This window comes from Macaca mulatta, chromosome 8 (genome assembly GCF_049350105.2).
Source record: "Macaca mulatta isolate MMU2019108-1 chromosome 8, T2T-MMU8v2.0, whole genome shotgun sequence".
NCBI lineage: Eukaryota > Metazoa > Chordata > Mammalia > Primates > Cercopithecidae > Macaca > Macaca mulatta.
The window spans coordinates 130,881,430-130,909,078 of NC_133413.1; the positions used below are offsets into that span (position 1 = coordinate 130,881,430).

Genomic DNA, 27,649 nt, shown 5'->3' on the forward strand with positions numbered 1-27,649 from the left:
GCATTCAGTTTAACCAAAGGAGAATCCTCTGATATTTCCAGTGGGGCATTTGTGGATGTTAACTTTCTGGTATCAGGGCTTGGAGTCCAACCTTTCAATGAATAGACTTTTCCTTAATCCCTTAGTTTTAACCCCAGCCTCAATACTAGCTTTTCATATACCTGATGTTCCATACAAAAAAAAAAAAAAAAAAATGCAAGCAGTGGTGCCTAACTCTGAGGAATAGGGGGTTGGGTAGGGGAAGGACCTGGAGTTCTAACTTCTTGTGCTACATCCAGTCCTGTTTCAGTCCAGCATCTCACTACCAGCTACTTTGTACTCCTTGGTAGTGCCTCTCTACAGGCATCCAAGGCGGCTCTTCCTCTACTTTGCAGACTCACTTACCACTCGGCTGTCATTTATGTCTTCCAAAATTTGTTGAAAAATGTCATTATTTGTCATTCCTTCTTTTGTTCTCCCTTTTTATTTCTTTGCTGTGATTTTAGGTTTTGAGAAGAAGAAATGGAAGTGGCCAAGCTACCATATTTAACTGAAAGTTTAATGAGTTTTATTTCTGCATAAACGTGAACATAAGACCATTTTAATGCTCTGCAATATATTTCTGAAGGCTTTTGTAAACCTGCCTTTATCTGTTATCAACTTATAGTATCAATGAATTACTTCTGTTTATCTCACATAACTGGAAATTCTCCCATTATCTACAAATAGGATTAAAGTGAAAGAAGGCCTACAATCCTGAAAACAGGAATGTTGATTTACTAGAGAAATTCCCATGTTTTACTTCTGAAAATATTTTCCCCAAAAGAGTAGTAGATGAGCTCCAAAGCAGATAAAAAATAAGTCAATTGTATTTATTTGTCTTATAGAAAGGAGAAAGTTGGCAAAACAGCCTGAAACAGTTTCTGTTGCTGAACTCAAAAGCCTGTTAGTACTCACAAGGAAACACTTTCTAGATTATTTTGATGCTGTGATTCCTAAAATGATTCCTAGAAAGATGGACAAAATTAAAACCTTCAATATATTAAATGGTAAGTTTTTTATTACTTTAAATTTTAGTTCTCTGTGTGTGTGTGTGTGTGTGTGTGTGTGTGTGTGTGGCAACTATGACATTTATTATTAAAACTTATAAAATATATTGGTCAAATCCAAATATATTTCACTGATTTAAATAATAATAGATACTTATATAGATGCAAGTATGTATGTATATGTGATGAACTGTATTACTCATTATTTAAACATTATAAATTTTCTAGTAACTTTTTTCATTAACTGTGTTCAGTGTAATTGCTTTTGGGCAAAGGAAGAAGCACTTTAAGATGATGCCTCTCTTTAGTCTTACTAAGCTACTGAAATGTGTGAATTTCTATTAAGCTACATTTCCATAAAGTGTGGAAAGCAAAATCTAGTAAATCATAGTAATCATAGTAAATTTAATAGAGGTAAAAGTCCATATGATATGATGACGCATATTTAACATTCAGTAGGGGAGGAACAGTCAGACTTCACTTAGACGGCTGGAAATCATTTCATTATTTAGTTGTATTTCTTTCTGCTTTCCTGAGTTCCAGTGTTGTGATAAATTTGAATAACCTTGTTTAAGGACACAGGCTGTGGAGCTAAACTGTCAGGGTTCAAATCTCACTTTTGTTACTTGCTAACCAAATGTCTTTAGGCAAGTTATTCATCTCTATGCCTGTTTCGTCATGTTTAAAATGGGAATAATAATATAACCCACTTATTAGGATTATTGTGAGGATTAGTAGGGTTATTGTGAGGATTGAATGAGTTGATACCTGTAAAACACTTAACACAAGCACCAAAAAAGATGTTACTTTTTTTTATCATTATCATCACCATTGCATATCAGTACCCAAGTTAAATAACGTACAGAGTAATCTGAAAGGTGCTGGAGACATTATTAGATTACTTGTAAATGGGGGATGTGTTCAATAAGTGAGAGACCATAGCTCCATGTATAGCATGGACTCTGGAGCAAGACTAGCAGCTTACTTGCTATGTTACCTTGGGCATGTTTTCTGATCTTTTTGCCTCCGCTTCTTTATCTTTAAATTAGGGATGACATAGGTTGTTATGAAGATTAATTATTCTTAAATTGCTTAGGCAGTTGCCTAGTATAAAGTAAGTGCTGGTTAAATAAATATGAATTTTGAGGAGAGAACTGCAAGTAGGGTAGAATAGTCATGAAGGCTGGTTAGGAGCCAAAGAACTTGATGTAGGTCTTGAATGATGCATAAGATCTAGATAGGGAGAAGATAAGATGTGCCAGGTAGAAGCACCATATTCAGGGTCATGGAGGTAAGAAAAGGCAAACCGAGATCAAGAGAGAGATTGGCTTACCAGAGGATTTGTATGGGAGATAAGGGTTGAAAGATAGGAAGGGCTCAAATAATTGCTAAGACTTTTATATAAGTTTAAGGATATGTATCTTAAAGGTACCTGTACGAAGGATGCTTGACACTGAGCTGCAGGAGAGCTTATCTTAAAATCAAAAAGGCTTGAGCAAAGAATCAACACAATCTACAGTCAGATTATGTCACTCCTTTGCCCAGACCTTCTTGATTGCTTCTAATTGCACATAGAATGTGTCAACCTTCATATGGTTTTAAAAACTTTAAATGATATCTGGCTTCATACTTATTCTAGTACCAGTACATTTCTGTTTCCTTTTTATCACAGGAAGTCCTTTCTTTCCTTGGACACATTACATTTCTTTCTGCCTCAGGAACTTTATATATGCAGTGTCCTCTGCCTGAAATTCTTTTCTTCCAGCCTTTACCTGATTAACTGATGATCATTCTTCAGATCTTGATTTAAATGTCACTTTCTCAAAGAGACTTTCCCAGACTTTCCCCAGTTTCCGTAGTTTTCTGTTATACTCTCTTCCTGTAATTTTTTTTTTAATTATTGGATCACATTTTAAGATTGTATTTATTGAACAAATGAAAGAAACTTGGAAGATTTTTAGAACCTGAACTGAAATTTGACAGGTTATGCATTTGAACATGACTCTTAAGAATGAATTTGCGATTTTTAACATCTTTTGTCGCTTTGATTTGAATAAATACGTCTACCTGTAAATTACATAATGAAAGAAATACTAAGGCCAATTAGATATCATATTCTGACTCATTTGCAAGCATCCATATTAGTTGTTAGTAATTAATAGTTATTTAATCTGCTCATTTTTTGGTAAAAACTCTAGCATGTATAACAAGTGACAAGTCAGTTATGTAGAAAATGCCTAATATAACCATTTATTTACACATTGTCACAAAGTTGCTAAAGACTTTGACAAAGTCAAATGTGATATCTGAACTCATAATACAATAACTACAATAACGATCTCCTTTGCATGGGACCATTGGGCACATCAACACACTGCATAAATAAGTTTTCCAGGTAATTCTATCAGATCATTATTTTATTACTTCAAACACTTAAAAGGAATCTTCTGGAATTTATTTATAATTCTTGCTTTATTAATTTGTAATATAACATTTTCTTTGTGATTTATTCATATTTAAGTGTGTAAGGTTATAATGGCCTGAATTCATTAATCACATAATGTCATCTCTTTTTGTTTGCTGTAATTTTTGATTTTATAGGTCAGTTTTCCCTGTTTCCCTATTGTGTTGGTTCTATTGTCTATTTCTGTGTTTCTCCTGTAAAATGATTTTTTTTTAAAGCAGTGTTCTTGGTTTCTCAGAGAGCCTTTGTGTTTTTTGGCTGTCAGCATAGCCCAGTGTCTTGACTGCCACATAAATGAAATATTGTGTTTTATTTTATTGTAAGAATTGTATCAAATGATTCCACAAAAGACATGACACATATGAATGTTTTCCCACCTATTTCTTAATATTTAGCCTATGTAATTTATTTTTTAGGCTGTATATTATATTGAAATATTTAGGAACAATTTAATGTTTACTGTTATTTAAGATTGCTTATATTCTTTTATGAACTCATAGCATGAAGCTGTGCAGAAATGCAAGTGATATTTTTCTTTATACTTTTAGTAGAAAGCCACATTGACATTCAGTAGCATGTTATTTTATTATGAAGTTCATTACTCTTTAAAATAGTATTTCACCACCTTTACTAAAAAATGCGAAGTATTGTATTTGGATGGTGTTTAGATAGGACAATTCAATACAGGTTTTGAAAATATTTTAAACTATTCAAGGTTAAATAGTTTAATAAGTAAAAGAAAGTAAGATAGCAGTTTGCATTCATTTTCATTTGTGTTTCTTGTTTAAAAATTGCTTTACCAGGCCAGGCATGGTGGCTCACACCTATAATCCCAGCACTTTGGGAGGCCAAGGTGGATGAATCACTTGAAGCCAGATGTTCGAGACCAACCTGGCCAACATGGTGAAACTTTTTCTCTACTGAAAATACAAAACTGAGCTGGGCATAGTGGCATGTACCTGTAATCCCAGCTACTCAGGAGCCTGAGGCAGGAGAATTACTTGAACCCAGGAGGCAGAGGTTGCAGTGAGCTGAGATCATGCCACTGCACTCCAGCCTGGGCGACAGAGTAAGACTCCGTCTCTGGGGGAAAAAAAAAATTCGTTTACCAAATCATTATTTTCTCAAATGAGTATTTTTGTTAATGTTGATAGTTAGTCAAATAGCTGATGTTCAGTAATTCTCAGTGAGTTTATTAGAACAGTGTTCAAAACAATTCTAAAACCAAATAGTTTTGCAATCCAAAAAGTAGCACAGTTAGTAATTTTGCCAGTGTTAAAACAGTTTGAATATATTACTACTATTAATAATAATTTCTAATAAGACCGGAAACTGTCCCTTTAGGTTTTCATTGAAAATCCCAATATTATCAGCAATCTCAATAGTAGTTCACTGCAGCATATTATCTAGAAAGATAAGCACACTCTTACATATAATATTTGATTAGTAGAAAATAACATTGAATGTTAGTAATTTGAAGGTGTGAATGTTTAAGCATCTTGGTTTCTCAGAGAGAACATCAGAACATCATAACTTATCTATTATTATTGTAGTTTTGAGAATAAGGTAATCTCTTTTTAAACAATGAATGTTTTGGTCTACTTGTGCTAATTCCTATTTCTAGTATGAAAATCACACAGAATATCCAATATACTCTCTATAGAGTTACCTTCTTTCCATTTAGAACTATTTTCACCCAAAATAACAAAGTTATGCTTTTATTCCATAGGAATCCTAAATAGTGCTAAGAAAATTTTGTGAATTTTAGCTTATAACTTTTATTATGAGGTGATATTTTATTTTTATTTGCAACAAACATTTCTATGGCCTTTTGCACAGTTTAGGCCATCAGAGAGGTCTTTAATAAATGCCTAAGATAAGTATACCTTTTTAGATACACTTACACACACGTATGTATATGTCTATAAATACACATTTTTATTAGCAAAATTCAGTATGTTAATACTTTTCAGACTTATGCGTATTTCTTTCACTTTAGATTTTAGTCCAGTGGAACCTAATTCCTCAAGTCTAATGGAAACCAATCCTCTGGAATGGCCAGAAAGGCATGTTCTTCAAAATTTGGAAACTTTTGAAAAAACAAAACAAAAAATGAGGTAATATTTGAATCTGTAGTAAAGCACATGATAGCTCAGTAATTTGAATGAACTCTTTTTTAAAATAGTTAAATTATGTTTATGAGATATGAGCAGTTTATAGTTTTATTATAAAAGAAATATATACTGTGAATAGATAATCACTAGAGTAGTATATCAATTAAAAAGGAAGTACTCATCTTGCTCTGCCCTGCACTTGTACTTTCTAGGTCTGTCATCACAGTGAACATTTTGGTGTATAGCCTTTCAGACTGTCTCCAATAAACATACACAGTGTATGAAGATATAAAAAAATCTTACTACAAGAACATGTAAAGCGAAGTAGAAGTACTCGCCTCATTTGAACCACTTTGTTCCTATTTTACGTTCATATATGTTTATACGGTGCCTATTAATGAACTATGGGAGGCAAGATTTTTGTTTTGTTTTGTTTTGTTTTTGTTATTTTGGTTCAGTACATAGTAGGCCCTTAGTACATAATTGTTAAATGATGGAATAAAAGAGGAGACGCTAAGCTCTCTTACATGACTTTTCTCCCAAATATTACAAATCACATTTTTATTTTTAGCTTCTCCATGGATAGTATTTTATTACTTGCTATAACTTTGTTTCATACACATGAAACAGACATTTATTGAGTACCAACCATGTGTCAGGCGCTGGGAATATGAGGAAGAACAAGCTGTTTCTCTGCCCCTCTCATCTAGAGCTTACCTTTTAATGACAGCAGCAATCAAAACAAGTAACTAGACAAGTAAATATAATAATTGTAAATTATTCTGTGTGTAATGAGTGAAATAAAAAGACTGGCGGGGAATAATTTTATTTGTTGTGGGGAGGGAAGTGGTAGTACTCACTTAGATGAGGTGGATGGTCAGGGAGACCTCTTAGAGGTTACATTTGAACTGAGACCTAATGGATAAATGGGTGAAGTACATTCAGTCACACAGGACCAAATAGGTCCTCATACACAGTTCGGATTTCATTGTAAGTGCATTGGTGGAAGGATTTCATATGAAAGAGTGATGGGATATGATTTTGCAAAAATTTCGCTTTCTTGTGGCAAATAAATTTCAGGAGGGAGAGATTGAGCAGAGAGACAGATGGCTCTTTCTGTAGGCTACGTGAGAGATGACTGATTTCAAACTAGAGCAGTAGTAGTGGGAACAAATTTGGGAGATATGTTGGTGGTAAGCTGGTGAAAAGCTTCCTGTGATGCATTAGATGTGGAATAGAGGGAAAGGAAACATTGAAGATGACTTAGATTTCTGGCTTCAATTGAGTGAGTGGTGTTCTTCTGGGGTAAATGGGTGGAAACTTAGGGTGAGGACAGCTTTGGGGAGAAAAAATCAAGAATTCTTCTTTAGGGATGATACATTTGATCTATGAATTATCCAAGTGAAAATAACAAGTGGACTGTGGGGATATCTGGAACTCACTCAATTTGAGTTATCATCAGTAGAGTTTTCCAAATACATGATGGTTGGTAAGTCACATGATGAGACCATGAGGCGAAAAGAAATGGAGGCTAAGACCACTCCTTAAGAATCCCTGGTGTTTATAGGTTAGGCAGAAGAAGACAAGAAAGAAGAGTGAGAAAAGTACAGGTTCCCCACAACAGAACCTCAATTTCTTGGCTACCAATTTTAGATGACATCTTATAACTCCCCACTGGGAAAGATGAGTAATTAACACCCCTATTTTTCTTCCCTTTTTATCTTCTGTCTCTAAACCTTATGCTGTTTGCAATATAAAATTCTTAATTTTGTTTTTCTTCTCTCCGAGTTCCTACTCTAACTTGACTGACTCTACCTGCGTATTTGTTATCCTGGTATTTCTTTTGATTATGTTTTAGATTAGTTCTGTATTTTCTTGGATTTCATATATTAAAGAGAAGTCTGATGCCAGATCGATTTTTGTTCCTCAATAGGTATTTTATTTTGTCTCTAAAACTTTTACAATTTTCTGTTTTCTTTAATGTTCTAAAATTACAAGAGGCCATGGTATGAGATGTTTTAGATTCAAGTCTTTTGTCTTTTTGTGGCTCTGATAAATATCTTATTTCTTCAATACTATTCTTCCCTTCATTTTATTTTTTTCTTTTCTCTCTGAAATACCTGTTTTAATTAATATTAAACATTCCGGATTGATGTTTCTTAATTTCATTTTTTTCTTAATACTCTATCTCTTTAACTTTTCTGCCATATGTTCTGGGAATTTCCTTTACCTTTGTTTTCATCTTTTCTGTTAAAATTTTTGGTAGTCATATTTTAAATTTCTAATAATTTTCTCTTGTTATTCTGCTGTATTTTTTCTAGCAACCTATTCCTTTATTAATAAGACTCGAGATGATACTATAAGGATATTAATTAGAATTTTCTTTAAACTTGTTTTATCTGTTTCTCGAATTATCTCATTTTCATTTGCAACTGTTTTATTTGTTCTTCTGGTGTTTTTCTCTTATGTGTAATTTTTATCCAGTGTCTGATGGTCCTAGATTGTCTGTTCATAACTAGGAATTTAGGACCATGTTGCTTTCTATAGGTAGTTGGCATGTGTTTTCTTTCCATAGGTTTAGTCCTGTTCCCCACGTCTCTCACTTATGTTAATGTTGGGAGAAGGGAGAGCCGGGGTAGAGCATGTTTGTCAGGCTTCACTTTAGAGCATACTTTAGGGTATCAGCAGGCAGGAAGCATTGGTGCTTCACCCAGCACTAAATTATTCTGGGCCATCACTGCTGACACTGAGACAGGCACATGGTTCTGTATCTTTACAAATTAGAATCATTCTATAGCTCCTACCCTGCTGGAGTATGATGTCCAGAGAAAATTTGAGTGTTTTGTTGACTGTTTTTATTAGATTAATATTTTCACTTTAAAAACAAAGGAATAGGAAGAGGAAAGAGGCACTATCAGTATTTTATTGACCCTTAATGTATAGAAATATGTTTAAAACTGTAGTGTCAGTATTTTAATCATGTCATTATCAGCAATTATGCTTAATTTGAGTAATAAAATTATCAGGAAATAGTTGAATTAATATAAAGTTAGGAAATTAATTTTCTGTATAGACATTGAAATATTTCCTTTATGCTATGGTAACAGAGCTATGGTGATCTGTGATTCAGTGCATAGTGAAACCTCTAACTGGAAACATCTAACTGAAACTACAGTTTTTCACTTTCCAGTATTTAAAACTTTCTGTGAGTTTTTGTTTTTTCATTTATGGAGTGATAGAGTAGAAATAGTAACTAATTTGGAGTTAGTCTAGTTCTGTCATTTTAAATAGCTGTATCACCCTGAGTCTATAATATAACCTTTTGTATGTTAGCATCTTTACTTGACAAATAGGAATAATGATTCCTTTTTAAGCTTGGCGTGGTGATTTTTACTTTATAAAGTACTTATTTTTAGTTATTATTTCATTTTGAGATAAGACCTATTCCATCTTTTTCAAGGAAACTTGTGAGGATTAAGAATATATTATATGTAAAGTAGTTTGAAAAAATATAAAGTCCTGCATGTATTTCAGGTATATAATAATGATTCAGTGCTTATTCATAATGTCATAATCATGGCTACAAGAGACTTTGGGGAGATTTCTGATTATTGTCTCATTTCCTGGTTGTGCTTCAAGTAATCTTTCCAGTTCGTGGAAAATTGGAACATTCAGTTGCTTCCCTCAAAAATTTATGTTACTGTGGGATTTCAGAACATACAAGAGAATTTAGATTTAAGTGTTATAGAATTGGTAACTTCACACCACTGAATAATAGGTCATCATTAATAGATAGTGTAATTCTGTTTAAGTAGTGAAAATACTACTTGTTGACATGATAATTGCAAGTTTTATTGTGACCTAAAGAGTTTTTAAAATATAGTTAGAAACTCAGTGATTTGCAAATATTTTACTTTATTATCTTTCCTAAATGTTTAATTCTCCAGTGTTCCTGTTGTATGTTTCTGGTTCCTGACTGTGGTGAATTTGAATTTACTTTTTTTTTTCTGACTCTGGCTTCTCTCTGGATTGAATCCACTTTTAATAAATCTGCATAACATTATTTTCCCAGAAGTGGTTCATTACCTCATTCATCTGAACAGTTGCTGGGCCACAAAGAGGGTCCTCGGGACTCAATCACATTATTGGATGCTAAAGAACTGCTGAAGTACTTTACCTCAGATGGATTACCCGTTGGAGATCTTCAACCTTTACCCATTCAAAAGGGGTAGGTTATAAACTTATAATTTACAATTAACTTTTTAAAAATTACTTTTAAATAAAATTGTGTCTCATTTCCATAGTTCATTGATGCCCTATGCTACTCAGGGAAAATTTATAAGTTTGATCCCAATATTTGTCTGTTGGCCTTAATCTTCACTTCTTACCTTAGCAAAATATCCTACTGTTTTGTGGTATCGAATTTATATTCTCTTTTATTTCTCTTATGAGAAACAGGAATAAGAAAAGCAAACTCACCATATTCCCTGTAGAAGTCAGTAATTTCTATTTGGTATGCAAAGGTAATACTTTCTAATAAAAAATTGGAATTTGGACTTACAAAATTTTGATTTTAGTTCTCTTTTCTGTGTTACTCTAGTGTTGATATTGCCACTACTCAGCATGAGCATTGTCAGGCATGCCTAATAGTAGCAAAAAGCATGACCTTTCACCTGAAGAACAGGAAAGTATAGTAAAAACGCTTTTGAAACTATGACATTACCAAGTAAGAATTCAGTGTCTATGTGAATAATTTACAACTAATTTGACTTCCAAGACAGTTTTCACTAAGTTACTAGTTAATAAATGCTGCATGTTGCTGACATTGACAAAATTGCCCATAAAATTGTGACATCAAATACCTGTGAGAATTGAATAATTTACTCATTACTCTAATGTCTTTTTAATTGTTAATTTATTATTTTGAAAACCTTCCAAAAGCCCTTAAAAATTGTAGATCACTTTGATCACTTTTACAAGCTTAATTTGAATTATACTATGATAAATATTGCCTTTAAAGGTGAATTTTGGAAAGGTGTTATTCGAAGGCAGTTACATCTCAGAAATATTGCTGGAACATTATTGCTTTATGTGCATGTTCACTAGAGAGAGAGATAAAGAGCAACTTTGAAAATTTGAGTCTTAATGATTTAATGATTTTAATGACATAAAAATTATGTAATTTTGGAGTAATTTTTTTTTCTCATAACTTTGAAAGATGGATAACCTTTTGTTGTGGGAATCAAGAAAGTAAAGAAATATACATGTTTTTATCTATTTAGTTAATTGGATTATTGTACTTTGAAATCATTAAGCACAAACTGGCAGAGTCAGTCAGTTTGCCTAAACTGAGTTATTTATGTAAGTTGTACTCTTTCTGGCAGAATATCTTTCTAGATGCATTGTAGAGGAGACAAAGTTAGTTCTTTCTGGAAACTAATTGTAGGTGATTTATTCAGGAAAATTTGATGTGATTCTTAAGTGTTAGTAAATAACTCCATTGCTGTCAAATGTATCTTCTGTTAACATTAAAGTTGAAGGATGAGTTTTCATGGTAATAAATCAGGAACCTATATGCTCTTATTAAATGTTTACCTGCACAAGAAGCCATCCAAAATGCTGTGTTAAAATACAAATATGACTCATGTATATACCAAGGAAATAATAAACATTGACATATTTATCAACATGTTTATTTTAGAAAGAAAAACTTGTGAGTGAAATTAAACAAAAATAGGTAAGGTTGCTGAGGGCGATTGATATGAGAAATGAGAAGACACTATGGTAAAGGAAAGAAGTAAAATGCTAGATACTTAAAGATTTCCATTTTACAAAGTTATTTTAATAATCATCAAAATACTGGGGTCATTGTAATTTACTAGTGTTACTTTTTTGGAATAATTTAAATGGATGCATTTGAATATAATGTCTGCTTTTTAGGATTCATTAATTGGTATGAATCTTACATTTTAATGTAATAATTTCAAATGCTTATCATAGTACCCTAGATAATTTTCAGTGGCAGGACAGTTTTCATTACTAATGCCATAGGGGGGGAAATGTGACAGCAAATTTATTCTTAGTACTCTACTATTTATTTGCCCTTCTACATACCATTTCCAACTCTTCTGAACTCAAGCCCCTGATCGGTCGTTCTTTCTTTCTTTCTCTTTCTTTCTTTCTTTCTTTCTTTCTTTCTTTCTTTCTTTCTTTCTTTCTTTCTTTCTTTCTTTCTTTCTTTCTTTCTTTCTTTCATTTTTATTTTTTTTGTTGTTGGGGGCACGGAGTCTTGCTCTGTCACTTGGGAGGCTGGAGTGCAGTGTCGTGATCTCAGCTCACTGCAACCTCTGCCTCCTGGATTCAAGCGATTCTCTTACCTCAGCCTCCTGAGTAGCTGAGATTACAGACACACACCACTACGCCTGGATAATTTTTGTACTTTTAGTAGAGACAGAGTTTCGCCATGTTTACCCGACTGGTCTCAAACTCCTGACCTTAGGCGATCCACCCGCTTCAGCCTCCCAAAGTGCTGGGATTACAGGCGTGAGCCACCATGCCCGGTCAGCCCCTTGTATTTCATTTTACCTATTAACTATTTAAAGACCACTGTTGCATAATTTCCCCATTTCCTGAAGTTCTGAGCTTCAGGACCATGATCCATTACATTACAACAGTGGTTTCCAACTCAGAGAAGGATGATTTATCAGAATAACCCAGAGAGCTTAATCTAATTGCAGTGACCCTCTTCTTTCCCAGATTTTGATATATCTCTGTAGTTCTAGGTGTGGAAAGGCTTGAGCATGAATATTTTATATAAACTCGACATATGATTAGTTCTAACATGCCAGCTGATTGAAAACCTACTTCAGAAAAAGAACTGAAATCAGCAGTTAGTCTCTATACCCTCTGATACTTAAAAAGTTGCTGCCTCTTAAAGTAGGTGTCAATGACTACATTCTCAGGCAAAGAAAGATCTGGGTCCCACATGTGTGATAGTAGGAAGTAAATACTTTTATTGTTACCAAAGATTCAAGTTGACTTTAATTATTCCCCTGCAGAAAAGGATTTAACTAAATGCCTAAAGTTTAGTTTACTCTACCAAGGAAAAAATCTTCTAGAAATAATGCTGCTTCTTGGCTGGATGCTTCTTGGATTACATGCCTGTAATCCCAACACTTTGGGAGGCCGAGGCTGGCGGATCACTTGAGGTCAGGAGTTCAAGACCAGCCTGGCCAACATGGTGAAACCCTGTCTCCACTAAAAACACAAAAATTAGCTGGGCATGGTAGCAGGTGCCTGTAATCCCAGCTCCTCCTGAGTAGGGGAGGAGGAGGCAGGAGAAACGCTTGAACCTAGGAGGCGTAAGTTGCAGTGAGGCGAGATCATACCACTGCACCCCAGCCTGGGCGACAGAGTAAGACTCCAAAAAAAAGAAATAAATAATACTGCTTCTTAAATTTCCGTTATAAATCATATTCCACTTTTGTTTACCCATTTCTCAGAATAGTTTTGTGCAATAAATAATATCATAACCTACTTGAAGTACAGAAAATGTAAGTAACAAAAGCCAGGGCCTAACCTTGCTTCATTTCCTTCTTATACTTTCTGGTGTGCCTTAACCTTTATCCCATGTAAAATTCAGTTATAGAGGAAAAAGTCAGATTTGTTTCAAGATACTTTCTTTAACTTTCTCTTTGTCAGTAAATAAACTTTGAATACAAATGAAAAACTTTTTGTTTCAGGGAAAAGACTTTTGTTTTGACACCAGAACTTAGTCCTGGGAAACTTCAGGTCTTACCTTTTGAGAAAGCCTCAGTATGTCATTATCATGGAATTGAGTAAGTTTTTAATTTGTACTTTATTCTTCTGTATGTTGTTGATACAGTCTGTCTTGTGTAAAGAGTGACTTTAATAAAATGATATAAATTGAGACAGAGACCAAGAGGATATGTCAAAAACCTCAAAAAGCAAAGCAGTGCATGCAAAAATAATTTGTCTTCTGTTGAAGAAGTTACTTGATGATTAATAAGCTTAACAGCATTTAAGCATCCTGTTATTAGCTACTAGATATTTTAATCAAAATTGTTTTGGTCCCTATGTTATAAATGTATATTCACACTATGGGTCACATTAATATTTCCTGGTCACCAATTACATTATAGTTGCTCAGAAATTGTTAGATAGGGCCCAGCATTTCAATACTAGACATTTTTCCAAGAGAAAACTTATACAAGTATGCACGTAATAGTTTAATTCTCAATATCCTCAAACTGGAAAGAGCCTAGGAGGATATCAACAGGAAAATAGATAAACTATGGTATATTTTATATAAAGCAATACTATTCAACTATAACAAGGAACGAAATATCGATACATCCAACAACATTAAATATCTGTCTGTGTGAAAAATAATTGAAATAAGAATTCGAGTCCAGGCACGGTGGCTAACATCTGTAATCCCAACATTCTGAGAAGCCGAGGCAGGTGGATTGCTTGAGCCCAGGAGTCTGAGACCAGTCTGGGCAACATGGTGAAACCCTGTCTCTACAAAAAAATACAAAAATTAGCTGGGCATAGTGGGGTGTGTGTGTGTCTGTAGTCCTAGCTACTCAGGATGCTAAGGCAGGAGGATCGATTGATTTTGGGAGATTGAGGCTGCAGTGAGCCATGACCATGCCACTACACCCCAGCTGGGTGACAGAATGAGACCCTGTCTCAGAAAAAAAAAAAAAAAAAAGAATTTGAAGACTTTGAAATTAGCAATATGAAGTATAACATTCAATAATGAATTATTTCTAAAAGAAGTCCTTTATGAAATGCTGATTTGAATCTAAATGGTAAGATAAGATTTTTAAATTGTTTTGTGAACAGATAGGCAACTCAGAGATAACTACTAAATTATAAAAAGATAAGAAATGCCACCTGATCCATCTTTTTAGTTCTGGTATTTGACTAAAGGATTCCTTGTTTGAGAGGATTACTGTTCTCCCTTTAACATGAAAAAGGTAGGGATGTTTCCCAAATAGCCTTAAATTTAGCTTAAGCTTTTACTTAAACTATGTTTTTAGCCATATATCCTTCTGTGCTTTGATTACACAATTTTACTTTTCTTTTTTCTTTTTCAGACAGAATCTCACTTTTTCGCCCAGGCTGGAGTGCAGTGGCACAATCTTGGCTCACTGCAACCTCCGTTTCCTGGGTTGAAGTTATTCTCATGCCTCAGCCTCCCGAGTAACTGGGATTACAGGCATGCACCACCATGCCTGGCTAATTTTCGTATTTTTAGTAGAGACAAGATTTAGCCATGTTGGCTAGGTGATCTTGAACTCCTAGCCTCAAGTAATCCACCTGCCTTGGCCCTAGAAGGTGCTGGGATTACAGGCTTGAGCCACCACACCCGGCCCAAAATTTTACTTTTCATTTATACTAAGTTTATTAAATGTAAGTGGGAACATCTTGTTCTACTATATAAACATTTGATTAATAGGATATATTTTTCTGTGTTCCTCCTTTTGATTTTATTAAAGACCTAGAAATTAAACATTACAGAAAAGTTTATAAGGAAAACCAACAATTCCTTTCCTTATTACTACCTACCTGCAGTCCCAGTTTTTAGAAAAAAAAATATTTTATCTGTTTGGTTTAGTTTCCCTGGTGGTTATCTCTCATTTTAAAAAATATCCTTATGTCAATATTTTTAACTGTCACAATATAAAATATTGACTCTACTATGAAGATTTGATTCTTCTCAATTTGAGCTCTCCGCTATTTACTTTCATGTTTTTAAATATGTATGTACTGAAACTTCTCCTTCTTATTCCATCAGCTATACAGCAGTATCTCCCCGACTTTGATAAGAATATTAGGACCTCCTTATCTATGAAAGGAAACTAATTAAAAATTTTAGTTGTTTTGTATTTAATTTGAATGTGAAAGTTGAAACCAGTCAACAGTGTTTATATTATTATGAAAAGTAGTGTTCACTGTTGAGAAAATGTACTAGTATTAACATTCGCTTTGCTACATGGCCAGAATACCCCAGGACACATCTGTTTTTCACTTCTTCGGCCCTACAAACACACTGAAGCACTGATTTGAATAAAATAAGCTACAATAATTACATTTTAACTGCTGACTAAAGTGTCCATCATATAATCTTATTTAGATTATTTTTCCTAAAATTTTAATTTAGTTTTGTTTATTCTGCATCTCCATCTCTCTACTCTTTTTTTCCTGCTGTTTTTAATTTACTATAGAAAAGTCTTGGTATATACAAATTTATAAAATTTTTCAAGGATATGTTCTTCATGATCATTTATCAAAATATTAAATTAAGACTTATTTGAGTACTGTGTCCTGATGGGCTTAAATCTACACAGAGCTTTATTAACTTATACACATTCAATGTTATGAAATTCTGATTCACTGTAAAAAGTAATTCTCTTCTCCACTACCTACCTACTCCCATAAACAAACAAATCTATCTGTGACTCACTTTTTTTTACTGTGAATTTATGCTCATTAAACTGGGGACATTGAGACTAGGCTGACAAAGTTGTAGGAGGTGAGGACCATGAATTCCGAAACATGTCTTTTTCAAGAAAGTTTGGGTGTATAGTATGAGAGCCGATTTATGTTCAGCATAGATTATGGAGTAGAAACAAATTCAAGTAACATTTTAAAGTAAACATGAAACTACAAAGAAAGTTCTCTTATGTTGTTGTGGGCCTTTAGAACCCTTGAGCTCTTTCTCTGATACAAAGGAATATTTGGAAAAAATGTGTTAATTGCATGGGAGCAAAACAATGTTTTTTAAGGCAAAATAAAATATTAACCACTGTTGGCTTGTTTGTTTTTTCACTTATTTACCCTATCCTGGAATTTAACATTCCATTAATTATAAAATGCACTGTTTTATTGAACAGCAAATTAAACTCTGCTGTCATACTCTGACAATCATTTGATCACACCAGGCTCTCATTGCTTTGAAATTTCCTTCATCTATTCCAAGAGATTTGTCAGTTTCTCCTGCCTTCATTGGTATTGGTTAGTGTGTGATGGGCAGTATTTTGTCTATTTCTTATTTACAAAACAAAAACAGCTTCATCGTCTTGTGGGTATTTTTCTTTGTTAGGACCCATAAAGCATTTGCTTATTGTTTTATAAGAAAATATGGGATTGTAGTCATTCATCCAACAATAAATTTTGACTTCACTAATATCAAATATACACCCTGCCTCCTGCCTCACTGTTTCTTTTCTCTAATTTACAAAGTAAATTTTTGTTCCAATGACAAATCATAGTATAATCTAAAGATATTTTAAATGGCAATTAACATCAAGATGTACAATGTGCATAATTCAGGTGAAGCTATGACATTATGAACAGCTGTGATCAAGAGATGTTAAAACTGGAAGAAAAAAAATCTGCATCTTAGAAATAAAATCTTACGTAGAAAGAAATATTCATCTTATAATCAAAATATGCATCTTTTCTCTCAAAAATTTTCTGTATTCAAGCTTATCAGGCATTATATTGCCTCTTACCAGACTCTTGAAATTCATGGTTCTAATTTTACTCTAGATTCTACCAATTACCCATGATAGAAGTAGGACTCATCAGTAACCCTTAGGGTTGCTTCTGATTTTTAATGAAATACGTTTCTTAAACAACAGACTAGAGAAAGAATATTAGCTAGAGAGATGCCAGAGACCTAGGTTCTACTCCCTGCTCTGCCACCAACTCACATTTGGATTTAGAGTTCAGTTTTGTCACCTGTTAAATTACACTGTTTGAGTAGATCAGAGATTTTTCAGTCCTAGTTATACTTTAGAATCATCTAGGTAGGATTTTTAAAAAGTGTATATTTTTAATATTTTAATATAATAAGATGTTTTGATGTGTGTATGCATAGTGAAATGATCACTGTAGCCAAGCAAATTAACATAACCATCGTCTCACATAGTTACCTCTTGTGTGCTGAGAGCACCCAAAGTCTGCTCTCTTAGCAAATTTTCAATATACAGTACATATGATTAACTATAGTCCTTATACTGCACACTAGATTTCTAGATTTATTCATCCTATATAACTCTGCAACTTTGTACCCTTTAATCTACATCTTTCCATAACCTTCCCCATCCCCATAACCACTATTCTACTCAGTTTCTATGGATTTAAGTAGTTTTTTTAAGAATCACCCAGGCAGGTTTTTAAAACTGTTGGTAACTGAGTATTACCCTAAACCAATTAAATCAGAAACAATGAGCACATGGTATTTCTTAAAAGCTCTTCAGATGGTTCTAATGCTCAGCCATGTGTTGAACATGAGTAAGATGATTCTTACACTTTACATAGAGATAGTATACTAAAATGGTTAAAGTCAGGCTCTGAAGTCACCAACCTGGGTTTACATTCTGGCTGTGCTACGTATTATCAGCGTACTGCCAGCTTTACTGTGCTAGAAAATAAATCTAATGATGATGATAACAATAATGGTAGCATACATTTCTTGACTGCCCTGCTTGCATGTTTCAGGCACTGATTCTGTGTTTATGTATACAATTCAAGGAATTATCACAATAGCTTTTTCAGATAAGTACTATAATTCTCATTTTGCAGATGAAGCAACAGAATCATAGATAAAGTTAAGTAATTTAGCCAAGTTCACACAGCTAATAAGTAGAGGAGCCTGGATTTAAATCCATGGAGTCTGTCTGTATCAAATACGTAAGTGTCACAAGGGAAAGATAAGGTTCTTAAAATCTCCATCAAGCAGTCAGATGTTCAGGAAATGATACACTCTTTGGGAGTTGAACCAAAATCTTTTGGATACAAAAATCTGATTTTAGGCAGTATCTTAGACTTTTGCAGGTAAAAACGACAGATCACAGAGAAAGGTTTTAATTTGTACAGTGCTGCCATCACATATGTGAAGCCATTTGTGTTTTTTAAATGCAGTTGTAGAAAGGGAAGAAAGTGAAGAGTTTTCCAAGGTCACACAGCTCCTAGGTGATCTTCCTGATATCCTTGTTTGTTGTACTTAACAACCAGATTTCTTTGAGTCCAGAAGCATTCACTGAGCTAACATTTCATTGATGCCCTGAATCAGATTCAGCTAGAAACCACATGCACAGACAGCTGAAGTGTTTGAAGGAAAATCTGTCAATCAGTTAATAAGGTGGGAACTGAGTTTCAAAGAAAAAATTTGAAATGTTCTAAGCTGTTTGGTGAGCCAGTTTAGAATGCCTTTATACCCTTTTAATCTTTGTGTTGAGAATAAACTTGCCCTTTCTAACAGAAGACAGCAGTTCATGTTGTCATGTATCAGCCATGCTGAGACATCAGAGGTTGGTAGAGTTTTAAAAAGCATTAAAACAGCAACTATATTATTTTGAAAATAAGCCAAAGGATTAACTTAATCTGTTGCCCAGAAACACAAGTGAAAGAGAAATCAGATTGTACTTCACATTTTTTAATCTTTTGCCATGTCATATAGCAAACTAGAAGAAAACTGAACTTGGGAGGGAAATAGGCCAGCCAGTCAACCTTCCAGCAATTATTAGGAAATTAATCAAGAACTCTCAAAGTAAATGTCCTGCTATTTTCTAATTGAAAGGGGAAAGTCTGTTGCTCTCGTGGAGGTTTACATTTTAATGCTCTTTCACTCATTTTAGATATTGCTTGGACGACCGAAAAGCTTTGGAAAGAGATGGAGGATTTTCTGAACTTCAGTCTCGTCTTATTCGTTATGAAACTCAAACCACCTGCACCAGAGAAAGTTTTCCAGTACCTACTGTATTGAGCCCTCTTCCATCTCCTGCAGTTTCATCAGAACCTGGAAGTGTCCCTGATGGAGAAGTTTTACAAAATGAACTTCGAACTGAAGTATCCCGATTGAAACGGAGATCCAAAGATCTGAATTGCCTTTATCCCAGAAAAAGGTGTTATATTACATGCACATAAATAGTATCTCAACAGAAAGTATTTTAGTCTCTAGAAGATTTTTATTTTATATTAGTCTTTCAGATTAATTTCTTCATGGCAAGAAGTTTATTTTATGAGCTGTTGATGATTTTGCTTATAAGTTACAAAAAATGATTTAGAAAAAAACACAGTTTCTTGCTTTATATGCTAATATACAGTCCATTAGCACAATGGATTGTAAAGTTTTTAAGCTGTGGAACAGTGGAGATTTCACCCCATAGATTAAGCTGCTGAGCTGGTCTGTTGAAGAGACTGGGGATGGGAGTTCTCCTGTTAGCTCTTCCTTCCCTTTCCCCTCAGAGTCCTGCCTGCATTGTTCCCTTGAGCAAGAGATTCCATGAGGTACCATTTTTAAAACACCTGTTACATATAAAATATAGCTTTAAACTCTACATAATGATATAATATATGAAACTTTTCTGGATGCATTTTTTTTGCTAACTAAATAAAATGTCCAGATACTTGAACAGAAGTTAGAAGTTTATGTAGTGAACACTAATTTCTATTGAATTGATGTTATTTTTAGAACCTTTGTTAAACTTAGGTTCTTGGCATCTAAAGCAAGGCTTGAATTCTTATTGTATTTAATTAAACCTTGCAAAAAGTATGAACTATACGAAAATATAACTTTCAGATCTTTTTTTGAATAGTTTAAAAAGTTAGAATACTGTTACCCTGATATGGAAGAACTCAGTCGTTTTTATGAGGACTTTATAAATTCGTGGTACTTTTTATACCTGATAAAACTAAAGAGCAACAGTAACATTTGGGGTACTATATTTATAGCCGTATTTCTTATTTCTGACCTGTGGCTAATAAAAATATATGTGTTCTTAAAAGGAAAGTACACTGTGGCCTCTGGGTCAGCAGAACTGAGGGCTATAAGACCCTATCTTGTAAAGAGAAAAATTTGGGTCTTGTCGGGAACAAATGTAAACATTTTAGGAAGATTGAAGTATGAGCCAGTTTTATAGTTTATTTGTATTTGTTTTAACACTATTACTTATTTTGCAAGGGAGTTCCATGGGTATAAGAAGATACAGGTTGTGGTGTTTCTGTTCAAATTATCTTAACAGAAAAGTATAAGTATTTAACAGATTAGTATTACATCTATAAATAGCAGCACTCTCAGCATGCATAGCTGATTTATTTGAGAAATTGTAAATTAGAGGATGAGAGAGAGTATAGCTAGCTAGCTAGATAGATAGTTACTTATATTTACTTTCTCTATTAGCCAAGATCCTAGTTTGCTATTCATTACCTTCTATGTTTTAGTTACTCATCTAAAGAACTAAGGAACAACTTTATAATGTGATGTTTATTGCTTACTTAAGGCAGTAATAGCAATAAACTTTGTTTGCTTTTCTTGAATTTATGTCATAATGGATATAGTGGTAACATTTAAGACAGAAAGTGAACTTCGATGTTGATTTGCTTAATCTACGTTCTTGATTTTTTTCCCCTACTGTAGACTTGTGAAATCTGAAAGTTCAGAGTCTCTTCTTTCTCAGACAAGTGGTAACAGTAATCACCATCATCATCATGTGACAGCCAGAAAGCCACAAACAGAGCGGTCCTTACCAGTGACTTGTCCATTGGTTCCAGTTCCTAGCTGTGAAACTCCAAAACTTGCTATAAAGACCAGTTCAGGTCAAAAAAGTGTGCATGAATCAAAAACATCAAGGCAAATTAAGGAATCAAGATCACAGAAACACACACGGGTAAAGATTTATTTCCCATTTTTCTTAGTTCTACATGGGAAGTCTTTTTGAATTTGATTAAAACATATGTCTAATATGAATGAAATGAAACGATGTCTAGAATTCACTGGTGTAAGAAGGATGATAGGAAAATAGGTGGGGATATAAATGAAACAAGATTAGCTACAGATTAATCATACTTGAAGCTGGTTAAAAGATATATCAAGATAGAAGTTTGTTATAAAATATTCTCTGTGTGTCAAATATTCTCTACTTTTCTATGCTTGAAATTTTCCATAATAAAAAATAAATATACGCTTACATATCCCTGCTGTGTGTAACTTTAACACTCAGATATCAATTCAGAACTCATGATTTGAGTTCGTTTCTTAAGACACTCTAGTCATTTCCTGCTAACATTTTATTCCTGTGACACTTCTGACCATGTAAATGTTAGATATCTTTTTTTCTCATTTTGTCTTAATGAATATGTCTGTCTTTTAGCACAGCAAAATGATTGTGTAATTCACAGGATTGAACTCTAAAGCTGAAATAATAGGTTTGTTGCTTTTCTAAGAAATATTAGTCATATGTTATGTTCTGTTCAAGATACTGAAAGAAGTAGTTACTGAAACCCTGAAGAAACACAGTATTACCGAGACCCATGAATGTTTCACTGCATGCAGCCAGCGTCTCTTTGAAATCTCTAAGTTCTATCTAAAGGTACAGTATCTTCTCTACTAATGGCAAAATTTAGTTCATGTTCTAATGTTCCTGTTTGACATAAAAAAAAAGTTTGAGTATTTTTTATACTGAGAGCATATACTTGCTGCCAGATTTATTAAATGATGGAGATAGAAAAAATGAAGCCAAAATACTTTATATTTGTTTTGATTTGAGTTCTCATATATAGAAAGCTACATTTTAACCAATATCCTGTTTCCCCTAACATGTGTTTGACTTATAGGTAATAAGCTTCAAAATATGTTTAATTATTAATTTTTTAATACAATTGGCCCTCCATATCTGTGGGTTCTATATCCATGTGTTCCATATCCATGGATTAACTGCAAATTGAAAATGTTCTGGAAAAAGAAAAGGATGTTGCATCTGTACTGAACATGTCCAGATTTTTTAAAATGTATATGGGAAAATGTGTATAGGTTATATGCAAATGCTACACCATTTTATATAAGGGACTTGACTATCGGCGGATTTTGGTATTCTCAGTGGAATCATGGAATCAGTCCTTCGCAGAGACAAAAGGGATGACTGTGTAGTAAAAAGGCTACTGGACTAAATATCAAAACACGCAGTTTCCAATTTTGGATCCATTATCAGCTAATTGTAAGACATTGGACACATCAACCACTCAGATGATGATTTTCTAAAACTTAGACGATGTTAGATTATGTCCAGCCTTAAGAGTTTCTGACCTGAATCAGTTATCTGTGGGTTTCTGGTTAAAACTGCAGATTTATCACATATCCAAGAGAAAGGACAAGAAAAAACTAGAAATGTTTTTGATACATGTTGAACAATAACAAAAAAGCACATGGAAGCGTGGTGTAAGAAAGTGAAAAGAGTTACAATCTAATTGGGTGCCTAGTGGAATACTAGTGAGAAGCATGTTAATTCCACAGAACCTGAGGTGCTCACGATTTGAAGACACCAGGTATCATGGAAAGCAGGGGCAAGGGTCCACATAGAAAGCAAGGGAGTTAAATAAAGATCTATCTACAAAGTGACCTGGGGATTGTCCAACTTGCTTGGCATGCCCTTCTACCACAATGTTAACTACAAGGTCTATCATGCATAGGTTTTTCCAGCCACCTCAGGGACAGTGCAGGAAATAGTCACTGGGGAAAATACTGGAAGCTGCAGTGGAAAAGCCAAATGGCCATCTTGTCACTCTACCTTGAAAAGAAACCAGTGACAATCTCTGCACAGAACTTCCAGTCAGATTTTTAGTGTCTCACTTTTAAATATGACTAGACAGCCACAATATGACTAGAGGACACTAGAAGCTGTCCTCTAAGGACAGCTTCCTTAGAGGCTTTGAGGAAAGCTTCTAACACAATTGATGCCAAAACATAAAGGAATAAAGGGAACTCTGAAGAAGCAGGAAGTTGAAGAAAACTTCATAAAAACTATAATTCTCATAGAAAGAAGGTAATCGCATCCATAAAACGAGAACAGGATGCTGTTTCCAAAAAAAAGCATAAAACATGAAAGCTCTGTAAAATTAATAATATGATAAAATCAGTTAAATGGAAAGGCTGAACAGTTGAGATGAAAAAAATTTACCGGAAATTAGAATCAAATGACAAAAACATTGAATCCAGGACAAGAAAATTGGAGGATTAATACAGAAGATCCAAAATGCTAATAATATGAATTTTACATTTTTTGAACAATCTTCTCTACTTTATTCCCAAAGTTTAGAAGAGAGAAACTTGTTCAAAAATGTAACAAACTTTTCCAGGACTGGACACAAGCCTCCTAGCTTGTCCAAACCAATGAATGAAAATTATTCAGCTAGTCACATAATTGTGGAATTTCACACTTCTTAGCACGGAGAGAACATTTTCTAAAAGCTTGCCAGGAGATAATCTAGTTTATATATAGCGAATCAATAATCAGAATGGCATTGGACTTCTCCACAGTAACACTGTATGCTAGAGGATAGTAGAAAAGTATTTTCAAATTCTGAGGGATGTGTATTTCTAGAATTAAAAAAAGAAAAAAGAAAAGAAACTTCTGAGGGAAAGCGACTTACCTAGTATTCTATACCCAGTCTGGAATGCAGTCCGATATGAGGATTTAATGAAGATACACTGAAACATGGAATATCTGAAAAAGAATTTGTTTTACCCTTTTGAGGAATCTGCTAGACGATGAAGTTCAGCAGAACAAGGGACTAAATCACGAAACAAAACAAAAACTAATCTAAAATGGAAAAGACAAGTCCTAATAGTACCAGGCCTAGGCAGCAACTAGAACAAATTAGAGGAGGCTATGGGAGAAAGATCTCCAGGTTTAAAAAATTTAATTAAAAAGACCAAAAGCAGAAAGGAAGCTGAACTGAGAGATTATCCCATATACTTCAGGGCTTGAAAAAACTTTGCTGTACATTTAGCCCATTTATTGCCAGTATTTAGGGACGAAAAATCCAGAATTATATACATGGAAAGCTGAGCAAATGAAAAAGCTAACAGTAGTTAACAGGATAAATAGAATATTGGAAGAAAGATAAATTATAACCATAATACATTAATTGGCACACAATTGAAAGTATTTACATAGATACAATAGCGCAAACACTGCCTATTTACTAATCAAAAATTGCGATACGACTGTTCTTGAAAGGAAGAGTAGGAAGGTTTTGTGTACGAGACCTGAATCCATGACTGTTCTCCCTAACATCAGTAGTCTCTGTCTAAAAGTGTTTAATCACCAAGTAGCAACATAAGCATAGTAGTTAGAAACATTAAGGTATAAATAAGGGAAAAACCTGAAAGAATTGAAAGTGGCTGCCTTTATGGAGCGTAACTTGGAAGTACAACAGATAACTGCTTCTTATCTTTTTAAATACAGTTCAGTTTCTTTTACTTTGTAATTTGATATAACCACTAAATTTTTAAAAGTGAGATCACTTTCCTTTTGTATGTCATTCTTCTTTATGATGGAGTCAAATAGCCAAAATGAAGAAAAAATTCTTTTACCTGGTAAATAAATACAAACCATATTTCTTGAGTAATGCAGCATTAGTGGATGCTCACGGTGGAGGGAGGGAGTTATTTTAGGTCAGCTCTATTGGGAATAGGAGATGAGAGTGAGATGGACTTACGTATATGTGTATGTATTTTGGTTAGAGTATTTTGATATTTCAGAATGGAACTAAATTATAACCTAGTACTTAGATTTTTTTTGTGTGTGTAGTCTGTCCCTAATCACATTTATACTTGTAGAATGATTTAGGATAATCTTAAGTGTATTTAATAATAATGAGTTATTCTTTGTAATTTAATGTGCATATTGTAAAATGCTGTATTTTATTATGTTTAGGATCTTAAAACTTCAAGGGGTCTATTTGAAGAAATGAAGAAAACAGCAAACAACAATGCTGTACAGGTAAAGTTATTCCCAAGAAACTACATTCAATTAAATTGGTATTTTATTTCAGGGTTGCTCTGATGCCATTATATATGCAGCAATAATTAGTTACTGGTCTTTTTCAACTCTGTCCCTATGAAAACTCTTTAAGAAACTTAATAATAGGCTTATATAGGCTGAGTATTTTATAGTATTTAATAGGTTAGTCTGTCAACAAAAGAGTTTCCAAAGTGATGCTAAGAAAGCAAAAGAAAAAATAAATTATCTGACGTGCTGGAAAAACCAATCCATTTTTGGTTAGCTATTTTCAAAGTTTAGTTTATTTGATTGACCATTTGAAACATATTTTCATATAAAGGTGAGAAAATGGAGCAGAATCTTCATTTCATCCAGTGAGGACAATATTATACTCAGTATTAGAAGTCCAACAAAAATGTTCTTCCATTACAAAATAAAATGTGTTTTTTAGTATAAGATTTCAATATCTTCCTTTTTATTTTAACTTTTCTACCATGTTCTTTTGAAGTTTTGACAGTGTATTTTTCTATTACTTGTGTTTTCAATAGAAATCTACTATAATCATATTTTTCTCCTCCTAGGTGATTGAATGGGTATTAGAAAAGACAAGCAAGAAATGATACAGAATCATTCTTTTAAGACAATTATAAATTGGATGGAGCTATTATTTACTACTTTTTTAAGTTTGAAAATTATAAACAAATTTTAAACTTTATTCAAAGAATAGATGTTATATTTCTAAAGATTTCATGAATATATATTCTATATTTGTATAGCTTTGGGGATGCTACATAAATGTATTTTTAATTAGATACATATTTTGTACAGTGTTACTATATTTTAATGTTAAAGTTATTTTTATATGTTTTAAAATGTTTACTCTTAGTTATTTAATTATTACAATAAACAATTTTTTTTTTACTTTTTGGAATTCATGTCTTTGTTGTTAGGTGTACTCAGTTAGGCCGTGCATTTCTTAGATGTAAGTAAGATACTGCCAATGGCTTTTCCCATGTGTTCCAACAACATAGTTTATTGGACTGCTCCCGATTTAGAGAGTATTGGCAAAAAAAGTCCAAACAGGCCTCAGTCCTGGAGCCACCATTGTTGGGCTATTAATGTTTATTTGGTAACACAAATTAAGAAACAAGATAAATTGTGAAAATAAGGCATAATGAAAATGACACTAAGTACAGTCTCCCAGGAAAAAAAGTATCTTTTCCTGTGGTAGAAAATTTGGAAAATGCAGAAAATACAAAGAAGAATGAAAAAAAATTACCAACATTCCCCCCTACTGTCTAGATATAACTGCTATATTTTAAAAATATATGTAATTATTTTTTAAATATTTTCAAAATTGGAATCATATAATATGTTGTTATGCATATGTGTGTGTTGTGTATTAATTTATAACCTGCTTTTCACATAATATGTTGTGAATTTATGCCATTTTTTAAATAACTGCCTAATACAAATGAGCCACAGTTTGTTTAATCCCCCATTATTGGACGTAAAGATTCTGTTTTTCCCTGTAATACATAAAACTTTAATGAATCTTCCCAGTATGTCACTATTTTCCTAGTATGCTTTTTTAGGAGGGAAATTTGTGGGTCTTAAGCTCTTTTGTAAATATTTTTAATTGCCCTCCTGAAAGACCAATATGTGCTCCCACCAGCAGAGTCCCCATTTCCTTTTTTGAAAACTGAAAATAGTAAGGGTGAATTTTTTTTAAACATGTTGGCATCTCTCTAATTGTTTATATCTAGCTTTTGCCCATTTTTATTTTGAACTGTTTTTGACTTTTTCTTTCTTGTTTATATATGTTCTTATATATTAAGGATATTGGCCCTTTGTCTTTTTGTTTATAGTATTCTGAAATTTTTAGTTTTTAGTGTAATCAAATCTGCCATCTTTATAGTTTCTTCCAACTAAAGAAATTTGCTTATCACCTGCTTTGCTTGCCTATGTTGAATTCAAAGTGAATGCTTTCAAGAAGCATTTCTAGGGTTCCATAAAATTGCTGATTTGAAATGCTCCTTTTTGTCTGAATTGTCCACTATCATAGGAATTACAAGAGTGAGCCAATATTCGAAGATTCTATTAGGTTAGCAAAATTGTCTTTTGAAGTGTTGTACCATGGCTGGGCATAGTGACTCATACCTGTAATCCCAGCACTTTGGGAGGTTGAGGCAGGAGGATTGCTTGAGGCTAGGAGTTCGAGAC

At 33.4% G+C, this 27,649-nt stretch overlaps 1 protein-coding gene across 1 annotated transcript in view; it reads left to right on the plus strand.

The window, feature by feature from the left end:
- Positions 1 to 26,346, plus strand: part of MTBP (MDM2 binding protein) — a 79,222-nt gene extending 52,876 nt beyond the window's left edge. The window contains exons 14-22 of the mRNA XM_001098134.5: positions 867 to 1,028; positions 5,492 to 5,609; positions 9,679 to 9,834; positions 13,349 to 13,444; positions 19,283 to 19,549; positions 21,064 to 21,313; positions 21,902 to 22,015; positions 25,361 to 25,426; positions 26,008 to 26,346. Of these exons, the coding sequence (XP_001098134.4) occupies positions 867 to 1,028; positions 5,492 to 5,609; positions 9,679 to 9,834; positions 13,349 to 13,444; positions 19,283 to 19,549; positions 21,064 to 21,313; positions 21,902 to 22,015; positions 25,361 to 25,426; positions 26,008 to 26,046 (1,268 nt within the window). The 3' untranslated portion in view covers positions 26,047 to 26,346. The remainder of the gene's footprint in view (positions 1 to 866; positions 1,029 to 5,491; positions 5,610 to 9,678; positions 9,835 to 13,348; positions 13,445 to 19,282; positions 19,550 to 21,063; positions 21,314 to 21,901; positions 22,016 to 25,360; positions 25,427 to 26,007) is intronic.
- Positions 26,347 to 27,649: the final 1,303 nt, after the last annotated feature.